The sequence below is a fragment of the Aspergillus fijiensis genome, assembly GCF_003184825.1.
Source record: "Aspergillus fijiensis CBS 313.89 unplaced genomic scaffold BO72scaffold_29, whole genome shotgun sequence".
NCBI lineage: Eukaryota > Fungi > Ascomycota > Eurotiomycetes > Eurotiales > Aspergillaceae > Aspergillus > Aspergillus fijiensis.
The window spans coordinates 289,262-311,540 of NW_024469005.1; the positions used below are offsets into that span (position 1 = coordinate 289,262).

A 22,279-nucleotide genomic window follows, 5' to 3' on the forward strand; every position below is an offset into this window, starting at 1 on the left:
CCATGCCCCTCAGACCCAATCAAAAACTGCCACCGCCTCCGCGCCCGAAGATCAGTCTTCTTATTACTATTATGATGAAGAAGAAGAAGAACAAGATGATGACGGACTAGGCTACTACCCCGACGGGGTCAAACGGACCCTCACGGACGAGCAGATCCAGATTTTCCGGCATAGTGAGATCCATGCGCTATTGCGGCAGAGGGAGCTACGCGAGGAGGCGGAGAGGGAGCGGCAAGAGGATGAAGAAGCAGAAGAAAAGGCGCGGCGCGCGGAGAGGGCACTTGATCGGCGTGATGATGATGACGGAAAGGAGCGCGGTGCTGATGTGGCGCAGAGCGCGTCTGTTTCTGCTGAGGCTGGTGCTGGTGCTGGTGCTGGTGCTGGTGCTGGTGCTGGTGCTGGTGCTAGCGAAAAGGCTGAACCACCTAGGCATGGGAAATCGTCCGTCGGGAAGAAAAGGCAGCGAGATGATGGTGATTCGCCTATGGATTATGGCGATGCTGGGGGTGGGCAGAGGCAGCAGCAGCAGCATGGTTCCTCTGGAGCCGCGGGACGGAGTGGTTTGTCCTCCGATCCTTATGCGGATCCGTCCAGGCGGGCGGCTCTGTTCACCGGAAGGAAGATTATTTCCTATGATGATTGAGCTGCCTTGGAGATTGTGACAACACACATCCTGCTCGTCCGCTTTAGAGGCAACCAGCTCGTTGCTTGTTAAAGCCGGTAAGTCCTTGCTTTTCTCGGTTCCACTACCTTTGCATCCACCTTCTATGATGAAAACATCGTATCAGTCATCCTTAGTCGGAACGCCATACCATCTGCCGATGTGTGAGGCTATGACGACTAAAATCTTCTCTCTGAAATATCCCTCATTCGCAATTCTCGTTACGCGTCAATTTATGCTCTTATACTAAGCACTCTCTAGTCCTATGACGAACGACTCGAATCATGTTGGCTACACACTCAGTCAGCACAGCCTGTACAAAGAATATGGCATGCTGCTAGCAAGCCCTCGGCTTGTTCGATGGCCTTAACAGCCTCCGCTCAACCAGACCCGTTCCATTTCAGGTTGCACGTAAGCATACAACTGAACTATGCTTAAGCGTTACACAACAAACCTTTTCACCGCCTTGAAAAATGACTCTGCTAACATATCAACGAGGCAAATGGGCGATGTCTCAGGTCTCCTGTATTTGCTAAACCGATCAAGCACTCCTCGAACTCTGCCTGGGAACCAAGGACCAGAAGGCGATAACTCCAACAAGCAACCCCACCATGATCGGCTGCAAGACTTGAACTCCAACTCGCGAGGCTATGGCGCCCGTCATGAATGGGAAAGCGGCAGATCCCGCCTGTCCAAAACTCGCAGTAAAACCTGTTTGCTTATCAGCCTAGTGTCTATGGTTTACTTGCACAAATGATACTTACCCATGGCTCCCACGTGCAGGTCTTGTGGTATCACCTTGGTAAGAATGTAAAGTCCGACCGGATAGCATGGCCCGATGAAAAACCCTGTGTAGTGGATTGTCTGCGTCAGCATTGTCTATGCCTGGCAGACAATTGGCATGAATCAATGCTTACCTAGGAAGCACACCGTAATGGCATTGACTGTTATACTTGGCACTAGCCAAAAAAACAACTGTAGAGCGATAGCCAATGTCATATAGACGAAGACCATCCGTCGTTCGCCAAACTTGTGCGTGATGTCTGCCAAAGCCACTCGTCCAACGGTAAAACCGGCCCAGAACGCGGAGGCTATATAGCCTACTTTCTCGGGATCACCGTGTCTCACTGAAACGAGAAACTGGACAAGCCATCCTAGAAGATTGAGATTAGTCACAATGTATAATTATCGCAACTACGATACCTCTTCCTCAGCAAAGGGTATGTAATACTTACCACCCGCCGTGACCTCCGCGCCCACATACAAAAAGAAAAACCCGTTGAGAATCCACACTGTCCGGTTCGTCAACGTCGCTCTCAGGTCGCGAGCGGCGCTGCCTTTGGCACTGCTGCTGTTGGGCTTGAAAAGCCCCCGTCGGAATGTCCAGGCCAGGAACAAGAGATTCACGGCGCCGACCACCATTGTAGCGAGATAGTAGTGCTGCCAGTACGGAGTGCGCGCGGCGATGGTATTGGCGATCAACGGAGCCAGGATCGTGCCGACGCCGTACACCGCGTGCAATATCCCGAGCCACCGGTGGGCGTCTTGCACGGTGATCGTGTAGGTATTCATTTGCGCGTCCTGTAGGGCCACGCCGCAGCCTGTGAAGAAGAAGGCGGCCGCGAAGAGGGGGAACGGGGGCCCCCAGAACATCAGCGCATAGCCAATACATTGGATGGTGGCCCCAAGGACCAGGGTGCCGCCGGTGCCGATCTGTGAGCAGATGTGGATGTTGGTGAAGGAGGCCAGCTGCCACCCTATGAAGTTGACGAGGTAGATCATGGAGACCTGAAGCAGGCCAACGTGGTAGGTCAGTTGGATATAAGGAATCAAAACTCCTAGAGCGGCGTCTTAGCCGTCCCCACGAAAGAAAGTGTTAGCATTCATGGTATACTTCAATCATGAGTATGAGGGAGCATGCGTATGTGTGTACTGTACCATTGAATCCAGCTGTCAGCGCACTGAAATTGGTGCTCATGATCCTGCCCATATTATCCTGTGCTCTTTTAGAGCCGAGGAGGGGCGTTCGGGATGTTGCATTCTCCTCTCCATTGGGGAGGAGTTTGCCGTGCTCTTCATCTCTGCAATTGTTCATTTTGGGATCTTGTCGCAATGGCTAAGCTCGCAGAGACTTACAGTCAAGAATGCCACAAGGATCTGAGTACGATCATATATAAGCTCCACAGTCTACAAGGCTACAGCAGTAGCAGCAGCAGGGCCATGGTGAGCTTCATAAGTGGGTTAACGCGGCTAGGACAGTCAGAGCCAAGCGAACTGAGGGGTAAAATCCCTCTTTGTTGAGTCCAAGCGAGGGGTAGTTTAGGGAGTGGATCATCGGGGATGTCGGTGAAGCGTGATAAGCGTGATCAAGGGATAGGGTGCGGAGCATTAGGCTGAATTTGATAGAGGCAGCTGCGGCGCTCGAGCGGGAGAGCGCTCGCCAGGGTCATCAAAGAGATCTCGCCTTGAAGGCTTTTTTCTTATCAATTGCATTGAAGGATCCAAGCCAGTCTTATCCTCCGATCTTCTCTAAAAGACACCATACATTGGAGCGTAACCCTAGCTACTGCAATGGGTTGCATAACGCAGCAAGCGTAGGTGTGTTGTCCGTCGAAATGCAGGGAGGTCGGGGGTTTCAATGGACCGGGTGACTTCTGGATGCAGTGCAGCTTGCATCGAGAACTCTGATTTGCATGGCCCCGTGTGGAAAGGTCATCCGACGGTGTTACAAATGACCAAATTGCAGCAGAGGGCCGGGAAAACGGTCCGACAAGGATTCATTCTAGATTCAAGATCGGCCTTGAGCTGCAGCTGGACCGATGCTGTGGAACCATATGCCAAGTCGTTTGCTTTGAGTGCGGGCAGGATTGTTCTTGCTCGAGGCGATCGCTCGTTGAATTGGGAATCGCATTGAGTCATGATTTTTGATTGAATCAAACATTGATTGCCTGTAAGTGTTGCTGCATTGTGGTGGCTTACAATGCTTGCAGCCACGCGTGGGCGTAAAGCTTATGTGTAGTGGTATATCTATCACAGGCAAGCTGAATCTTCTGATATTGACCACTGGGCAAGGGTGAGTGTGAGTAAGGAGATGATGATGATGATGATGATGATGATGATGATGATGATGATGATGAATGAATGAATGAATGGGCAGAGGAAATGAATTGGAAGAGAAGAAAGACTGGATTGGGAACCGACCTCTTCTTCCCCGGTGGGTTCCTGGCCAATCTTGCGTACCTTCCCTTCTCCCTTCTCTTCTCTTACTCCTCTTCTCTTTCTCAACTTCATTACCGAACACTTCTTTGACTTCTCTACTTCTTACTCGACAAGCCGTTCATACTCTTTAGCTTCTTCGATTAGCTTCTTCGACGAGATTGCCTCGGTTCTTCTTTCTTGAACTCACTTCCCAAATCTACTTCCTTTTCCTAATCAGTTATATTGTTCGCCATGAGCAATTCCCAAGACACCTCAACTCCTCAGCACCAGGAGAAGATGGATGTGGCCGGTGATACACCGCTGGAAGTGGACGAGAGGTCCAAGGTCTCTACTTCCTCCAAGGCACAGGATGCCTTTGGCGATGAGGAATTCGCAGAGGTCAAGTACAAAGTCCTAAAATGGTGGTATGTGATATGATGCCATCTCCGTCTGCACCGTTACACACCTTTTGTCCGACTAATCATTGCTGCTGCTGCATACTAGGCAATGCGGTGTTATCATGGTGGCCGAAACAGTCTCCCTGGGTGTCTTGTCTCTGCCTGCTGCTGTTGCTAGCCTGGGTCTAGCTCCGTATGTTTCTTCTCCGAAGATGGGGTTGGAGATCAGACCGACTAACAGTCCACACAGTTCCATCGTTGCGCTACTCCTCTTGGGAATGCTGGCAACCTATACTGGCTATGCGATCGGACAATTCAAGTGGAGATACCCCCAGGTCTGCAACATGGCCGATGCAGGGGAGGTGATCGCCGGCAGGATTGGCCGAGAGGTCCTTGGTGTTGGTCAGGTTCTGTTCCTAGTTTTCGTGATGGCTAGCCATCTGCTTACCTTCATCATCGCTATGAACGCCATCACTGGCCACGGGACATGTTCTATTGTCTTTGGTCTGGTCGGCTTGATCATCTCATTCATTTGCTCGCTGCCTCGTACGCTAGTCAAGATGTCCTGGCTCTCGTTCGTTTGTATGCGTCCCGTGCCCACTCGGTGGACTTTCTGGTCACTGGTCAGACAGCTAATCTGGAAATAGCTTTCGCCAGCATTCTGTCAGCGGTGATTATCACGATGTTTGGCGTGGGCATTCTGCATCCCGGACAAGGTGTGGAAGCCACTGTACCTACTGACCTCACTCATGGCTTCGGCGCCATTACCAACATTGTCTTTGCTTTCTGTAAGTTCGAGACCACCTCGCCCCTCTCAGCTGCGCTGACCATGTTTCCCAGCTGGACATGCCGCCTACTTCGGGCTAGCAGCGGAGTTGAAGGATACCCGGGACTTCCCCAAGGCGCTATGCCTCCTGCAGACTTTCGATATCTCGCTGTACATCATTGCAGCTGTCGTGATATATCGGTACGGTGGTGCAGAGGTGGCCTCACCTGCTTTGAGCTCCGCTAGCCCCATGGTGTCGAAGGTTGCATATGGCGTTGCTCTGCCCACTGTGAGTGACTATCGCTCCAGCCTCGGATCATTGGCAGTATTCAGTCGCTGACATAGATTGAACCAGATTATCATTGCTGGCGTGATCAACGGCCACGTCGCCTTCAAGTACATCTATTTGCGCGTTTTTAGCGGCACTGATCGGATCCACAAGCGCGATTGGATTGCCATCAGCTCCTGGGTCGGTATTGCTTTGGGCTTGTGGGTGACTGCGTGGATCATCGCAGAAGCCATCCCTGTCTTCAGCAACTTGCTCGGTCTGATCGTACGGCTCCCATTGTCCCCCTCAGCAATTCGCCATTGTTCCGTTACGAAGCACAGCACTAACAAGCAAGTTAGACTGCCCTCTTCGCCAGCTGGTTCACATTCGGCTGTAGTGGCGTCTTTTGGCTATACATGAACCGCGGCCAGTGGTTCTCATCGCCACGCAAAACCGCCCTGACAATGCTCAACATCCTTAGTTTTATTGTGGCTGCGTGTTTGGTACATACACTATCCACTCCCCGGACGAGCGACGCTTCAGGCTGACAATCTTCTCATCGATAGTGCTTTCTGGGATTGTATGTCTCCGGCAAAGCGATCCACGATCATCCTAGTAGTATGAGCTTCTCGTGCGCGGACAATGCGACCTGAAAGGGCTGGTACTTCCAAGGGTACTACTAACCTTTCATACTTCTATCCGACTACACTCGACAATGCCGGACGAGTGGGATGCCTCTTCTCCGTCTTATAACCGGAGATACAATTTTCTTTGGTTGCGTGGTTTTCTTTTTCTTTCCCAAACATTGACTGCCAGTATCTGAAGGAGGCGCCCTGTCAGGGAGGACGCTCACGCGGAACTTGTACTGTATATAAGGGTTCATGGTTCACAAGTGCAATGAGGACTGGAATCGAGTCAATGAATGTCTCCGCACATAATTCACATTCCGGTAAAAAAATTGCATAGTCCTTGCAGCTCTAGCCTTCGCTAGACACCCGGGAATATGATTTTAAAACGGGTCGTAAGACGCAGAAAAGTCCCCTTTCGCCCCCAAGCCAGCATACCAGGTTTGGCTGCCGCAGCAGATAGGTATTAATTAGTTCTATTCCGTTAAGAAAGTTTGAATCCTACATGGATCGCACATGTGCTCGTCAGGCAAGAAAGAGGGAAAACCGGGCCATGGAGTCAGCAGTCTATGCGTTCCGAGGGTTGTTGTATGTATAGCACGCTAACAAGTCCCCCTTAATGGTATGGTAAAATTACAATTCATTCGAACCCCGACTCGCCCGTCTCATTCGCCGTTTCTTCCGCCGGCAGGAGTCGATGGCCTCGGGCGTCAACATGTCTGGCGGCAGCTCGAAGTCTCGTGGCTGGAAGTCCGGGATGCGATGGCCAAAGGCGTACGGCGTCCGAGCGCCCGTGCGGTAGGCCGAGAGGGCTGCTTTGCAAGTATCTGAATCGGTGAAGAAAGAGGTGAATGGCTTTTCGGGTTCAAATGGCGGCGGTGGGGGAAGAGGAGAAGGCGGAACAGTGGTCGTGCTCGTCGTCGTTGTCGTCGTGGACGAGCCGGCCTTCTGGAAGTATGCGGTGATGGTGGCCCGCTTGGGCGCGGTGAGGGTGGTTCTGGGTTTCTTGCCTGTCGGCCCCGTTGCAGTAGTTGCAGACCGAGCCTCCTGAAGAAGTTGGCGAGCAGCCCAGGCATCGACGTCGTTGGGGTCTGGTGGGTCACCGGAATAGCTTTGGGCGTCACCCCCTCCTCCGTCTGCTGCGGCAGTGGTGTGAGCGGCAGCCCCCTCCCCCTCTGCATCTGCTGTCGATCGGTCTTCTGCTGCTGCGGCAGTGGTCGTTGTCGCTGTTGCTTCTTTCGCATCGGCGGTGATTTGCTCGGCGGGTTTATCCTTATCTACCTTACGGCGCTTTTCTTCTTCCTTCCAAATCTTGAATTTCTGGAGAACAGCGGAGATTTCCCGGATAAAGTAGTCGCGTTTGGGCTCGTAAAGTTTCTTATCCTGCTCCGTGTGGCTAGTGATGCCCATGATTCGGAGCCAGTCGTGACCTTGAAGCTCATCGAGGAGACGGTCAAGGTGTTGCTTCTCATGTTGAGCTCGATCGCGTTCGATGTTCCGGAGCTGCTTTTCCTGGCGCTCGTTACGACGATGCGCGCGGAAGAAGATGCCCTCATCGAGGGGATCTTCGGGGATCGGGTCGGCAGAAGGGTCTGAGGGGGGAGACGGGGACGAAGGAGGTTCGGGTAGAGCAATAACTTCGCAATTGTAAAGGTTGACGAGCGGATTCCCGAAAGGACGGTCCAGATCTAACTCTGAATTGGATTTTATTCGAGCAACGATCGGAACAGGAAGGTCATCGATGAGTTTGATGGTGGTGCTACCAGCTAGGAATTCTGGAGCAGGTATTGTAAGCCTTGATGTGCGTGGAGACCTTCATCATTGACGGTCGTTACATACCGGTCTTGGGCGGCTCCAGGCTGAGAAGCTCTTCATAGTTGGGGAAATAGGCCGCTAGCTCGCTGCGGGCGCGAGAGCCTGTGTCGTTGGAGCGGAGGGAGCGCCGTGACTCCCGCGCATTGGAAGGAGATTCAGCGGCCGTCTGAGAAGCGACCGCGCTGCGGGTGGAACGATTTGATCTTTGTGTGACTGCAGCTGGTGAATCTTCCTGAATGGGTGTTGCGTCTGGTGCTGAGGGCGGGGCTTGACGGCGCGGGCGACGGGCCGATGAAGCGGCGGTGGCAGCGGCAGCGGCGGAGGAGGAAAGAGCGGAGGAGCGACCGGCGGGGGAAATTCGACGGGAGACGGAGGGGGATAAGGTGTCTAGGGGATCGGGCGATTCACGCTCCTGGTGGAGATAGAATGAGGGTAGAGTATTGACGGGCGTCTCATGGCGTAGAATGCGACGACGGTCGGAGTGTCGCGGAGTATTGGGAGACAGGGGAGACGTGGTCGTGTTGGAGGAGACCAGCGGACGGCGCGTCAACGCCCGCCGGGATTGCGCTCCAGATGCAACTTTGGCGTGCGGGGAAGGAGCCAACGAGGCCGCGGGCGATGGCGAGGAAAGATGCGATGGTCGAGGATGAGACTGGGAGTTGGTGACGTCGAGTAGATCGGGGGAGCTCTTGCGACGACGCGACGAGGAAGAGGATTCCTGCAGTCGAGCTCGTTTGGCAGGCGGCGGATCGAGTGGTCGAGGCAGTGAAACACGGGCGGACATTAGGAGAGGAGAGGAGAGGAGGAGCTCAGAGGGAGGAGGAGATTTGCCAATGCGACAGGAGCATGTTCTGATCGGGGGGACTTGAGGCAGCTTGGGATTCCTTCTTTTCCACGTTCCCGACAAATTGATTATGAGGGTGGGTAGGCTTGCGGAAGAATTCGGGGGGAACAAGAAAGGCAACGAGGCAGTTGAAGGTTTGGAGGTTGCAGTCTGGGATTTGGGGGAGAGAGAAAGTGAGAGGGCGAGAGAGTTTGAGGAATGTACGTAGTAACTGTATGTAATAATTGAGGAAGGAGGGAGTGAGGGAGGGAGGGAGTACTGTCTCAGACCTGTCTCAGACGTGACCATACTTAGTTACTGTATTGTTCTTCTTCTGCTTCTCACTCAATCTAATCTTCACCATCTTCACCATCTTCACCACCTCACACATTAATTCATCCATTCTGTGCACATTCACCTATTCACCCATCCATTTATTCGCTTTTTTGTTCTCTCAATACTTCTGGTATGACAGACTCGATGACCTGGAAGACAGGGGTTCTCTTCCCCCCTCCCCCCCAGGACCAATTGAAACTATGCACCCCACATTATCCTCCAGTCTCTCCTCCTTCTCCGCTCCAGTTGTGGGCGGAGATGATGCATTTATGCTCATATTCAGAGCTACTCGCACATGTTTCCGAGGATAAACGTGGGGGAGACCCCCTCCAGGGACCTGGATGAAGATTCTTTTTCCGCACTGGATTCCATATTCCTAATTGTCCGAAGCTTAGAGGAGGAAATCCCCCCGCGCCGTGGCCTCTTGAAGTGGGGGAGAACGTGGGGGTGGATGGAGAAAGCAACGAAGGGCGATCAGGGCTTCATTCATTCAATCCGATAACTGATCCATGTGAGTTTCTTCCCTTCCCCTCCCCTCTCGTGCTTCTTAAATCCTTTCACCCTCCTTCTTGTTGTTCCGAAGTTTCGTCCCCTCATATCTATTTCGCCTTGGAAGCTAACCTGCCGTCGGCGCGATAACATACAGACCCGAGCTGACCTAATTCATCGCAACTCTCGCCGCAACTATCCCCCATCTACAGACAGACACGATACATCATGGCCCGCACACCTCGTCCCCTCACACCAGGGATCTACGTCCCGACCGTGGCCTTCTTCAGCCCCAATGAAGACCTAGATATCCCCACCGTCGAGCAGCACGCCGCCTATCTGGCGCAGTCCGGCGTCACCGGCCTCGTCGTGCAAGGCAGCAACGGCGAAGCCGTCCACCTCTCGCGAGAGGAACGCAACGAGATCACCGCCGCCACCCGACGGGCCCTGGACGCCCACGGTGCCGCCTCCAAGCCCCTGATCGTCGGCACGGGCGCCGCCTCGACCCGGGAGACCATCCAACTGTGCCAGGACGCCGCCGCAGCGGGGGGCGACTACGTGCTGGTCCTGCCCCCGTCGTACTACAAGTCCCTTCTCACGACCCAGACCATTCGCGAGCACTTTGAGCTGGTGGCCGCGGCCTCGCCGGTACCCGTGCTCATCTACAACTTCCCGGGGGCCTCGTCGGGGCTTGACCTGTCGTCGGATGACATCCTCGCCCTGGCCGCCCACCCCAACATTGTCGGCGTGAAGCTCACCTGCGGTAACACGGGCAAGCTGGCCCGCGTCGCCGCGCAGGCCAAGCCGGGCTTCCTGACCTTCGGCGGCTCCGCCGACTTCACCCTCCAGACTCTCGTCGCCGGCGGCGCCGGCGTCATCGGCGGCGTCGCCAACCTGATCCCCCGCGCCTGCGTCCGCGTCTTCGACCTGTACCGCGCCGGCCAGGTCGAAGATGCCCAGCGCCTCCAGGCCGTCGTCGCCCGCGCCGACTGGCACGCCATCCAGGGCGGCTTCGTCGCCGTCAAGAGCGCCCTCCAGTCCTACCGCGGCTACGGCGCCCTCCCCCGCCGGCCGTGTGTCGTGCCGGCCGCAGAGCAGGTGACGGCACTCAAGGAATCCTTTGCCGAGAGTATGGAGCTGGAGCGCCAGCTGGAGAAGCAGCAAGCTTAGGGATGATTTGTTCGTCCAACCAGGGACTTCCTCCCCCGTCCTACACAATACACCTAATTTTCACACAAACAAGCAAGCAAGCATAAGCCTCCAATTCCAATTCATCCCCATCTGTTTTGTTCAAACCAAGAGTCCTCTTTCTTCCCATCGTAGCCACAACCCATGGTCACATGCACACACACACACACATACATATCGTAGTTGTAAAAAGTGCTACTCCAAAACGGCCCGCTCCAGTTCTGTCGAGATACTCAGCCAAAAGCCCAGCTCGTATTGTATCGTATCATCTCTCCCCAACTCCAAATCTTCTAAGTGCACCCCAGTAAGAGATGATGTGATCTGAAGCTGAAGCTGACGTTCATTTAGGGGCGCGCAATCCCCAGCGGAGAAACAGTGTTCATCCATGGGCACGACACGAAGCGTCATTCGATCGCACGATGTGGAAAGATCAAAAGGAGCGAAGGAGAGGGTGGAAGTAAGTTCTGCGACCTTGGGAGATAGAGGACTCCACTCCAACCCTACCCTGTCTTTGGAGGATTGGGTGGAGTAGACATGCTTACAGCATTATAGCTTATCTCGAAGATGCACGCAATATTCGTGGTGAAAGAGGGGAGTTAATTGGGAGACTGGTCAAGTTATACTTGCTTGGGTTGGGTTGGTTTCAGAGCCCTCGCGGTGGCAGCTATTCTCGAACTATAGACACGACAGAGCTGTCCGTGTAAGCAGGAATTTTTGATTGCAGCTAGAACTACTGTTTTCTGGAGAAAGTGGTAAAAGTGGGACACCGATTCTTTTTTCATTTCATGGTCCCAAAAAGACCCTCGGCCCAGCCTGGGTGTGCTTCTCAGCCATTTGGATATATATATAATACAGCATGATCCAAAGAGTAGATCAATCAAAACAGACGGGGCTCAAAGAACATGGATATGATGGTATCAGTCAAGAGTTTGAAACGCAAAAACAGCCACATAAAGAAAAGAAATATCAGTCGGCTCGCTTTCCAGGAGACACAGGTATGCAAAAGACATAAGATAAGAATGGGAATGGGAAAGGGAAAGAACACGAAGCAGGGATGGGTTTAGGCCATCAGCTCGTCGAGGTTCTCATGCGAATAAGCGACGTCGGGTAGTGGGACGGCTGGCCGACCGATCATCTGCGTGGTTGGGCCGCTGAGCCACGGCCCACGTTCTTCGTCGTTGGCACTCAGCACGCCTTCGGCACGCTTCAAAGTCTCAACATCCAGATCGGTCACGTATGCCTCCCGGTTGGTACCATCTCCGGCGCCACCTGGGAGCTTGAGCCGGACTTCGAACTCGTTGTCAAGCATCATCTCATCCTTCCATAGACGACGCTGACCATCAAAGACACAAAGCACGCGCTTCTTGGTCTTGATGCTGCTGCTGGGGCATCCCCACGACTGAGGGTACCGGTCACGGTTGTTCCGCCGCTTGGTCGCCGTCGCACGCATCTTGTTGTTGGCTGAGGGTTTAGTGACGGCATTGCCGCTGCCCAGGATAACGCGAGCGGTGGAATTACCCCGAGGAACCTTCAGGAAGTTCTTAGCCAACCGCTGGTTGGGGCTTTCGTAGAAGTCTTCGTCATCGTCGTCATTTTCGTCGCTGAATCGATCCACGGTACCAGCCGTGTCGAGTAGCATGTGTTTCTCCATAGTCTTCTTCACCTCCTCGTCCGAGTCGACTTCGGCAAGGCGCTGCTGGTTGATGGCTTCGCTAGGCTCTTCTTGTTGCACCACGCGTAGCACACAGTCATCCAGATGCTCGTAGAAGTCTTGTGCATTGCTGAAGGTGATGGAACACGTAGAACACTTGCCAGTAGCCTCTTGACTATGACCAGACACATTCTTGGCGATGGAAGCCACGGGGGTTCGCTTGCGGCAGTTGGGTGGCGTTTGCTCAACACCATGCACTGAAGTCAGATGACGCTTGAAGACGTCCGCCCGGTTGAAACTCTTCTCAGCGGGCGACCCAGATCCCGGACAGAATCCGCACACCATCGTTCCCTTGTAATGGGTGAGTGTATGCCGATTCTTGTCGTACTTGCGTGCGAACCCCTTGATGTGGTACTCGCAAGTTGCAATTGGGCATTTCTCAGGTCTCTCGGACTGGTGAGTAAGCATGTGGGCCTTGAGGTCCTTGAACAATCGTCCACAGTCGGGATGAGGGCATCGGCCCTTTTCCTTGGTTTCATCATCGGAGTCGAGGCTGCTCGACGCCGGGCTGGACTGAGACAGGCGAGACCGGACCGAAGCCACGGATGGTCTTCGCTGATATGCGGAGACGGGAAGTGAACGAGAAACGGTGGAAACGGGAGAAGCAGCTGAGAACTCAGCTTGCTGGTGGGGAAAGGGTTGTGTAGTGGAATAGGGCTCTGCAAGCTGGTAGTGAGATGGATTGGGAGATTGGGGGAAGAAGCTGTCCTGTGCGATCATGAATTCGGAGGCCTCTGAAAAAGAGATGGCGGGTGGTGAAAGATGACATTGCTGGGAGTTGGGCTGAATTACTGAAGGATCTGTTCATCACTCATGATTAGCAGAGGAACAAAATCTATGTGGACGGGAAAGCACGAACCGACACAATTCTCAATCCACTTCTTCTGATAGAAATCATCCGTGTCCGTCACGCCGCTGACATACTCATTGGGAAAGAAGTCGCCCATGAGGGCGTCGGCGAGTCCCAGACCGTTCGTGGTCTGGATCCACTCCTCTTGGATGAAATGTGCTGTTCCTGAGTGGGGTGACCCCATGGCGGACGATGAGGCACTCGGGATAGAAGGTCCTGAAGCGGTAGAGAGACCAGGAATGAAGTGATCGGCGGAAAGAGGAAGAGAAGGAGGTGTGACGGGCATTGCAGGGAAGCTGGAGGTCTTGGGGAGAGGAGCGAAAGCGTCCGAGTACATGGCAGGAGTGTCATAATAGGGTGGTTGCAATGCGACGGAGGAATCGTGCGTCTGCCCATAATCACACATGCCTTCCATTGGGAAGGCGAACGGGTCGACCAACGTGGAGTCCATTGCGAGCTGTGGGACGTAGGAAGTCTGCCGTTGTCTGGTGGAATCGAGAGCAAGGGCTAGCATCTTCTTGTTGTCGGTGGTGAATTGAGCCGGACAGAGGACAAAATCGGCGAAATCTTGACTCTGCATGTTGTGCAGGCACGTCCGAAAAGGAATGCGCAGTGGTAGCCTGTATGCAGGCAATGAATCCGACGACTAGGGTCGAGTATGTAAGAGCGAGCACTGGGTCTGCAGGGTAACTGAGTCAGTTGAGGTCACTGATTGTTGAGGTCTCATACTGGATGGTGATTGAGTTTCGGGGTAGGTACGGTACTGGGACCGGGCCGCGCGGGGGAACCTACAATTCCTGATGCTGTTTCCTTGGATACGACAGAGCGGAACCCGTGGATACAATGCGCGAGGATGTGCGATAGACGCTCTTTGTACCTCGCTGCAATTCGCAGGGTGGGTGGTGAGGAGTGACAACGAGTTCAAAGTGAGGGAAGGTTCGTTGGTGGTGGGAAGAGATGTATGTCTATACCGGGACGATGTCAACAAGTTGACAACGACACTCAAGACAAGTGAGGGCGAGGGCCGAAAGATAAATCGGGAGAGAGGGGTGAGAGAGAAAAAGAAAACAATGATATAGACTGGAGAAGAAAGTTGACGAGGGAAGGAGGGAGTAAAAGCATTGTTAAATGTTATGTGATTGCTGGCCCTACAAGAGAGTTGAATGCTACTATTTGCGCTCATTGTGGATAAGACTGGCTTTGGGGGGGGGATTGACCAACTACTGCGCACGAACTAAGAAACCACGCTAAAATAAAAACCATGACCATTCATAGTATACAGAATAGGCCAGGGGAGTCATTTCTTAGCGCGCATCGAAAGTGACTGGGGTGGGTGTGGGTGCAGTGGGTGGATGTGAGCGTGTGGACTGTGGATGATACCGTCGATGATGATGATGGATAGTGGAGGGTGGAGGAGGGCAGTACGGCAGACAGACAGTACGGAGTATGGTAGGAAGGAAACCGAACAGACCGACCAACCCGTGTACAGTAATGTGAAAGAAAAAGAAAAAGAAAAAGAAAAAGAAAAGTTAAAAGCAAAAGATTTAAAAAAAAAACTAAAAAAATAAAAAAATAAAAAAAAATAACAGGGGTAAATCGAAGCAAGAAGGATGAGTGGGGAATGCCGGGCAGCAGTAAAAAGAAGCAGGGGCAGGGCAGCCAGTGAACCGAGCCTGGTATTTTTGGCTCCTTCTTCCTTCTCTCTCGTTACGCCGGTTTTACCGCTAAGCCTGCTTGCTTGCCTTCCTGCATGTTGTGACGCTCTTGCTCTTGCTCTCTCTCGCTCTCTCGCTCTCTTGCACTGCCTGCCTAGAACACCGTCGGGTCGAATCTTCGTTTCTTTTTTACCATTTATGATTTTTTGCTTCATTTAGCGATCATATCAACCAAGAAGATGTCATTTCGATTTTTGGTCCATGATTAATCCAATTTGAATTATTTCTGCTTCCCGCTCCCTGTTTCTCTTCTTTCCCGACACGATCCGAGCTTGTCATGAACCATAATTCCAGTCTACTTTTGTTGGGGTGTAGATCAGTACTTCCCTGCTATACTCGGTAGAACGAGGTAGGCCAGCCCGGCAGCAAATGGTGGATAGGATCGGGAAATCTCGATTGATAATCGGAGGGGGAGGGGGGATCGGAAAAAAAGATTCATAATCACGTAAGCGGATTTAGGGAGAATTTTCTGGGGTTACAAACTCACAAACACAAAAAGTGACAAAAGGAGAAAGAGGAAAGAGATGGAGAGGGAAAAAATTTCCATATGGAAATCAGACCCACCAATCTTGAACATCGAGAGATAACTCGACTCGTCCAAAACATTCATCCCCTCCTCCCTCCTACTATGTAAGATCATTGGGCTCGGTGGTGGTGGTTACCAGGTATTTTCCAAATCCATCGTCATCCATGCACTTTATCTGTTATGCTTAATTGAAGATCTTATGTGTTTATTGTTTCAATCATGATTACCTACACCTTCTTTCCTTGGGGGTCGAAAAAGGCTTCTAGGCATTAGCAGAAGCATTTCGACTATCAACTCTAGCATGAGGAGAGAGAAACATTCAAAAGTGAGTCGGTGAGACCCATTTTGCAGGCACACACGGGGTCGCCGGACTTGGATGCGGGCTTGACATTCGTATCCGCATCTTGTTGTCGGGAAGTCCGTGGTGGCACAGATAGTACCATCCCTTCACAAGAGCTTGGCTATGCCGATGGCCCGTTTGAATATAGACTATGGTCCTGGAGACCGCGCTATTGGTTGAGATTAAACTATCTCTGACATCTCCGCGCTCTGGTCGGCTCTGGAGTATTTATCGTGATGACAGGAGCCCGGCTGGGGGAGAATAGCATTCATTCATTGTAGGTAGTCGACCATTCATTATACTCGTTACAATGGTACCGAGTAAATTGTATGTTGTCGGACGTTTCCTGTCCATGTCCATGAGAATTGTCCAACCCAAAAACCGAAAGAGAAGATTGACCGGCGACATTCTCCCTCACACCGTGTCCTGAAGTCATCTGTCTGAATCTTTTTTTTGCCCGTGATTGACATGTCAATCCTGGCCCCATGTTACAAGTAGGCACATCGTCCCGTCAACTCGGGTCAGACTTCAGATCATCCTCACTCCACTAGTAAATTAGTAAGGTAGGGTAACTAACTAACTAGGGCGAGTCCAGAGAGTTCCTCGAATGAGGCTAGTCGCAAAGCACTAGGGCAGATGGATCTCGGCCTTGGCCGTCAATTCCGAGCACAATTCGCCAACCTCTGGAACTCATGGGCCTGTCGACGATCTTAGTTTCAGCTCCACCCCGTCACAAAGAAAACGTGCATCTCGGATCCTGACCACTCAATTGGCCGACTGCGAAGGATGGTGAAATGAAGCGTCATTGGATTAGCAGACGAGTGGCCCAATCACCGGGCTGCAATGATCCCAGAGTGCCAGTGAGTGAGTGACAGTACTTCCGGATTCCGGGACGTGGGACAGACCTCTGAATCACTTTGGACCCAAAGTGGACGCCGACGAACCTGCCGCCATTAATTACCCTCAGAGCCGCAACAAGCTCTGTAAGTGTACTGGTCTGACAGTCTAAGGATTTGCCCGTCACAAAAGGGTCACATGCTCATCTTGATTCTTCTGGCGGGGCCCAACCGAACTCTTTTGAGGAAAACGGGTATTATGACTGCGATAGACTCGGGATCTCCTCTATTCTGGTACTGTATTTCTGCCAAGTATATCTTTTTTTCGAGAAATAAACAGACAAGGGGTGATATCATCTAAATGACATCATGGCAGCAATCATGACAGACGTACTCATGCTCAGCAGTCAAAATTGAGGCTGCCGGGGTGTGCGGGTCTAGTGTGGCTCAGCAGGAGTGCTGCAGACTGTCAGTCCGGAAAGCGGCACAGAGAGAGGATACACTCTAGGGCAGCTACGCTATGATGCAAATTGGAGGGGAAATAGTGCTCAATGATTTATGTTGATAATACTACAGTCATACTATCAAAGACAAGAAACAATGACCAAGGATGATTACAGCCCTTGTAGCTACCAAAGCCTTGGGATCCAACAAAATCAACTCATCCTGCAGGATAAAGGGGGGATTTCCCTCGACAGCGACCGGATGGTATCACTAGTACTGTCTATAGTAGGTAAAGTACGAAGTAAACAACAATCTGCAAAGCTGCTGCCAAGTATGCACGTGCAGGTTAGCACACAGACAATAGACATAGTACCTACATCATGACCAGCATCATCATCATCATCGTCAAAAATTCAAACCGAGCGGATGTGTTGCCGACGCTCTTCTCCGAGAGAGCATCAAAGCGAGGGAGGGTCGGCGGTGAAGATCGTGCCATTGATACCGATTTAGCGCCACACTCTGGGTTGAGCCACACTTCAACAGCCTATGATGTGTCAGTCGGCGGATCTCCCCGCCTTACCATTGGAAGATCCCCGTGCATGACGGGCCCCGGGATTCTCATTTGAGGCGCAGTCGGCCTGTTCTCACCGCTTGATCGCGAAATGGACCCATCGCTCCCCCCGGAGGGGTGTTTTCCTGGAAATCTGAAACCGTAGGGGGAAGCTTCACCAGCCCCGCGGACAGCAGCCCTGAGAGGTCCAGCAAAATGCCCCATCCACTCACTGCATGCATGCATCCCAATCCTTTGAAGGTGCTGAGTAGCACGCTAGAACATCATCGACGCTTCCATGCGGCTTTGTTGAGAAGATAATCCTTGTTGTTACTTTATTATGTTATTACCCATATTATCCTTTTCAATTATCAAATAAATAACATTGTTATGCAACTATACAGTCCACCATACCATAGTCTCGTCTCGGTGTTGCCCGAAGTTCTGACTTGATTATTTTGTGACCACCAGGAACCGCCAAGCTTCTTGGTCAACAGTCTAGATGCTGTTCACGCTAGGATACCACTCATAGATAATGAATACGTACTATTGAGTAGTCCCTTGAAGCCCAGGGATTGAAGGTCACTTGGTGGCAAGAAAAAAAAATAAACCAAAAATGGAGCCGTACTGCGGGGCAGAAATCATACCCTGCCTGCTACTCGGTGAAACCACTCAATATTCCCTTGTTGAGCCCCTTCTCTATCCCCCTCCCCTCCCCCTTGTCCGCCATTTCGAACCTGAAACATTCCAGAACTCTCTCGTCGCATTCTCTGTACTCCGGACTCCGCGCGCATCACCTGTCAGTCAAATCTGTCATTCCTGCACTAGGCAAGCGGCGTGCAGATCTGAAACGTAAATCCGATGAAATAAGTTATTCCTGAGCATCTCCTGATCTGCGTCAAAGTACGAGTATCATCACGCATTCATTCTCGCACGGGAGGAAATCTCTATTCCTGTTGAACAGACCTCTAGTTACGCTAAGTGTTTAGTAAACGACCATCGTAGACCCGAGCTCTCTCGCTACTTCAGAGTGGACCGCAACGGCTGTGTCCGTGAACATCGACACGAGGTAGGTGTGTATGACAGCTGCCAACTCGGGCAATTTCCCAGCACGTGGCATTGGCACCTGCGACCGCAATTGTAACTTAAATGATCCAGCTTCAGGGGGGAGGAGAAGAAACAATTTCGAGGTACCATGCTGACGGACTTTCCTCCCCTCCCCTTCCATGATCCTCATCAGTTAGGGGTATGACTTTGGGGGCGAAATGTGCATCACCGCTCGCTTCCACGCTACGTAAAGAGCTTAGCAGCTTTCTTTCTTTGTTTGGACAATATGACCCCATGGTTTATTTATGATGAAGTTTTGATATTACAATCAATATGCGTTCTCACCAAGAGGGCTGGGTGTCTCAAGTAGAAATAGATGCCTATGATTTGAGATGATCTGTCTGCGGCTCCCTGATTAGATCATCATTCCTTTCCCTGCTAGGTACAGGCACACATCTCTAGCTCAGGATTTATCTCGAATCCAGAAAAGGAAATTGGCCATTTGAGCCTGCTTTCCATCTGTTTCATCAACCAAGGCTGTATGCAACCTCCAGAGTCTAGGTCGCCATTGTTTGAAGAATGTTAGGGGTAGCTTGTCATACCATTGATCGCCACAATGCGAAGCTGTATCATCCCCAGGTTCTCAATTCGTGCATGAAACTCGCAAGTAACGTACTGTATATGCCTTTGATGACGAAATCTATTCAAGCGAAGGGTTATACAAGCGCGAGTTGCTGGTAAACAACCTCACGCTTATCGGTCGCTGTTTGCATACGAGGTGACCAACATTATCGTGTCGCATGGATCCTCTTTCCTCCACCCCGCTCCAGAACTTGGCCGGGACAAACTCCAAATAACTGCTATTCTGCAACTGAGACATGTCCAAGAAACAAAAAAAAAAACGGGACAGCCTATTCTCATGTTCTGTGGCGATAACCACAGTATCGCCGAATTCGGCACCCGATTCGACAGTGCCTCATACAACCTCATTCCTCACCTCAATTATCTCCAGTTCCACTATGGCAGACAAGGACCCGGACATACCCATCGGTATCATGGCGACCGATATCGATCCCAGAGTATATTGTGAATTTTGGCCCCCAATTACGGTTACGGTATCCAAATACGAATGCCAATATAGTGGTAAATTAGGGGGAGAAAAGGCTGCACTCTGCAGGGATCCAGGATTATTAATGATGGGCGGAATTCGACCCGACAACCAATTAGTGTGATATGAGAGAGAGGAAGGGAAAAAAAAAAGAAAAAACAAGCGCCAGAGCGCCGCAAGGCTAGCTCCTACTAGTTAGTTGGTGCTACCAAGTCCGGGCTAAAGATAGCACTATTGAACGAGACAGACTCACAGAGACTAGACTAGCAGCTTGTTCTTTCCCGGGGGCTTTGTTATGCTTCTTTGCTTTGTGTTGGGGCACCCAGCGCGTTGACAACATCTGCAGATCCGCATGGATGGATATACTCCGTCGGAACTTCATCTATCCAAGCGCTGGGATGCTGACCCCTGATATTTACATAGTACTGCGAATCGCCAGTCAGCGCGCAAGAAAGGCTTCCAGAACACCGGGCGTGCAGCTCTTGAAACTGACGTGAAACGTCACAGTGCTGAAAATTCTTTCTTAGGTGCATGGGCTACTTTTGGTATCTCTGACAAGCATGTTGCCAATGGTCTGGTCGCTGAGAAGCGCGGATGGGATGGCTAAGCTCTTTGCGACTCGGGGGCTTTTGGCCAGACAAATTGCAAACTGCAAGAACTTGGAGCTCTCTCGCTTTCGCCTTTTCATGGCAGATGATTTGTCACACTCACGCGGCTCGATTATTGGATCGATTTGCGGGTGGGAGAGGCACACTCACTCACGGACGATCGCTTAATTGCGTTTTCGGATCTATCGATAGGGATAGATTAAAAAGAGGGTCGCCATATAAACTTCTGGGTGGTATTTTGACAGCTGCTCAACCAAAGTCTGCTGTGTTAGTGGGCCGTGATGTCCATCGATCAAGCTTGCCCCACGTTCCCCTTAACAACCAAACGGACTACCCCGATTCCCCGACCATCACTCCAGTTTTCACTAATCACTGACTGACTAGACTTACTCATAGGCTCAAGGCTCATAAATTGGAGTGCGAAAGAAGCTCCACCATCTTTGCTGCTAAGGCAGCCTAAAGGCTGCCCCCCGGGATCATAGTGTTCCCTGCTCGGAAGGCCCGGAGCCTACCGCTAGTTAGGGGGTTCCCCAGTGGAGCAATTGGCGTATCACCACTCCCAGTCTGATTACTATTCTGGAGGATTGATTAAGCCTACTAGTGCAGTACACTACTGGGTTGAGTTAATCTATTTTAGATTGTTCTATATGAAAATGCGTCGGTTAGTAATTAGGATTGACAGCTAGTGGGATCATAGGGGACCACCTGCATTCGCTCATGAGACAATCTGATTGGTACCACATCATTCCCAAAAGAGATCAGAGGCAAATAGTCTAGAGACAGTTGCTCATGAGGCCATTAGCAGTCTAGCACGGACTGATTCAGGTAGCTGTTGTCGCCGTCGGATCATGGACAAGATCCGTGCTATACCTGTCAAGTGTCAGGACTCAAGCGGGGCGAAGATCGGGCTTCAATTTTGCATGCACACTTCCTACAGTATGAGCTAATCTCCTCAATGACTACTGCCCTTCGTCTCACCCGCACCTCTTCCCTGGCGGAATTACTTACCTTATGTCCGAACAACCCCAGTTATCTCCATTGGATGTCTGGTAGAGTCAAGGTACCCGGCCCGGTTCTTACACAAGTTCCAGCTGCCTTCCTTCAGGGTTGCTCAAAGGACTCGCCTATAGATCCTGTTCTGGGTAAGATGCCAAACAACGATGATATCACATGATCCTCCCCCTGCATGAGATTCCGTCACCCAGACAAGACTCCGAGACCCTCTCTCCACCTTAATCTAGCGGGTATCGCGCTGCCCCGTATCGACCGTATCTTGCTCGCAGGATTTCCATTGCCTCCATGAGTCCATATTGTGTCCTTTCCAAAGCCCCTAAAATGATTCGGATGGATCTCGATCTCGAATGTCTCAGAATTAAATTGATGGTAGTTGCACGGTTGGTCGGTCTCCAGAATACAGAGGTAGCTACCTAGCTGTATGGAGTACCAATACACGCACTGTGTGTCTGGGCTTGCGTTGACATCGCCTGAATTCCTGCAGCTTGTCCGACGATCGTCCCTCCAAGTTGGGACTCCGCGCGGTCCCACCAACCAAGGCATGCATGTGGACCTTTTTTTTTCCCTTTTGGGTCGTTTCTTTGCCCTCGCGGGGTCCTGTCGGTGACCACGGGCTTTGAATTGCCTGCGTGCGGCCCGATCGATCAATTGCTCTATTGACTTGTCTTGCCGTGACAGAGGTTAAGTTACTAGGTACTGTACCTTAAGTAGGTATTGGTCCTGCACATCATGCACAGACCGAGTCCCTGACTTATAATCAGGTAACCCCCCCCCCACGCTTGAGCAAACCTGTAATCGGCAGATCGACCACCGCGGCGGGCAGCTGTTTATCTTACCGAATATAGAAAGCGGCCTAATCAACAAGATGTCCCGTGGTCATCCAGTCTACGGATAGTGATAAGGTATGCTCTTGTTTCTTCTTGTGCAAGACATCAACCAAGTTTTCCTTGAACCTCTCCCTA

The 22,279-nt window shown here is 51.7% G+C and overlaps 7 protein-coding genes across 7 annotated transcripts; 2 read left to right on the top strand and 5 right to left on the bottom strand.

The window, feature by feature from the left end:
- Positions 1-1,016: 1,016 nt before the first annotated feature.
- BO72DRAFT_528559 (putative MFS transporter) lies at positions 1,017-2,804 on the bottom strand. Its single transcript, XM_040950193.1, has 5 exons — positions 2,600-2,804; positions 1,897-2,511; positions 1,579-1,815; positions 1,426-1,509; positions 1,017-1,372 (listed from the first exon to the last, which is right to left on the bottom strand). The coding sequence occupies exons 1-5, from the start codon at positions 2,754-2,756 to the stop codon at positions 1,203-1,205; spliced, it is 1,263 nt and encodes a 420-aa protein (XP_040800436.1). The 5' UTR covers positions 2,757-2,804; the 3' UTR covers positions 1,017-1,202.
- An 829-nt stretch (positions 2,805-3,633) lies between these two features.
- Positions 3,634-4,196, bottom strand: BO72DRAFT_135018 (uncharacterized protein). Its single transcript, XM_040939129.1, has 2 exons — positions 4,068-4,196; positions 3,634-4,005 (listed from the first exon to the last, which is right to left on the bottom strand). Exon 2 carries the CDS (start codon positions 3,950-3,952, stop codon positions 3,692-3,694), a length of 261 nt encoding a protein of 86 aa, XP_040800438.1. The 5' UTR covers positions 3,953-4,005; positions 4,068-4,196; the 3' UTR covers positions 3,634-3,691.
- Positions 3,634-6,190, top strand: BO72DRAFT_511269 (neutral amino acid permease). The gene is made up of 8 exons (XM_040949394.1): positions 3,634-4,284; positions 4,364-4,450; positions 4,508-4,839; positions 4,905-5,045; positions 5,098-5,285; positions 5,379-5,576; positions 5,651-5,794; positions 5,858-6,190. The coding sequence occupies exons 1-8, from the start codon at positions 4,112-4,114 to the stop codon at positions 5,942-5,944; spliced, it is 1,350 nt and encodes a 449-aa protein (XP_040800437.1). The 5' UTR covers positions 3,634-4,111; the 3' UTR covers positions 5,945-6,190.
- A 360-nt stretch (positions 6,191-6,550) lies between these two features.
- Positions 6,551-8,516, bottom strand: BO72DRAFT_497200 (acetyltransferase SAS4-like domain-containing protein; the record flags this gene model as incomplete). Its single annotated transcript, XM_040948681.1, has 2 exons — positions 6,551-7,692; positions 7,757-8,516. 2 exons carry the CDS (start codon positions 8,514-8,516, stop codon positions 6,551-6,553), a joined length of 1,902 nt encoding a protein of 633 aa, XP_040800439.1.
- An 822-nt stretch (positions 8,517-9,338) lies between these two features.
- BO72DRAFT_135036 (dihydrodipicolinate synthase family protein) lies at positions 9,339-10,653 on the top strand. Its single transcript, XM_040939130.1, has 2 exons — positions 9,339-9,402; positions 9,538-10,653. The coding sequence occupies exon 2, from the start codon at positions 9,609-9,611 to the stop codon at positions 10,548-10,550; it is 942 nt and encodes a 313-aa protein (XP_040800440.1). The 5' UTR covers positions 9,339-9,402; positions 9,538-9,608; the 3' UTR covers positions 10,551-10,653.
- A 975-nt stretch (positions 10,654-11,628) lies between these two features.
- Positions 11,629-13,643, bottom strand: zfpA (putative C2H2 finger domain protein; the record flags this gene model as incomplete). The annotated part of the gene is made up of 2 exons (XM_040941367.1): positions 11,629-13,079; positions 13,139-13,643. The coding sequence occupies 2 exons, from the start codon at positions 13,641-13,643 to the stop codon at positions 11,629-11,631; spliced, it is 1,956 nt and encodes a 651-aa protein (XP_040800441.1).
- Positions 13,644-13,650: 7 nt separating this feature from the next.
- Positions 13,651-14,407, bottom strand: BO72DRAFT_135086 (uncharacterized protein). The gene has a single exon (XM_040939131.1). The coding sequence runs from the start codon at positions 14,310-14,312 to the stop codon at positions 13,776-13,778; it is 537 nt and encodes a 178-aa protein (XP_040800442.1). The 5' UTR covers positions 14,313-14,407; the 3' UTR covers positions 13,651-13,775.
- Positions 14,408-22,279: the final 7,872 nt, after the last annotated feature.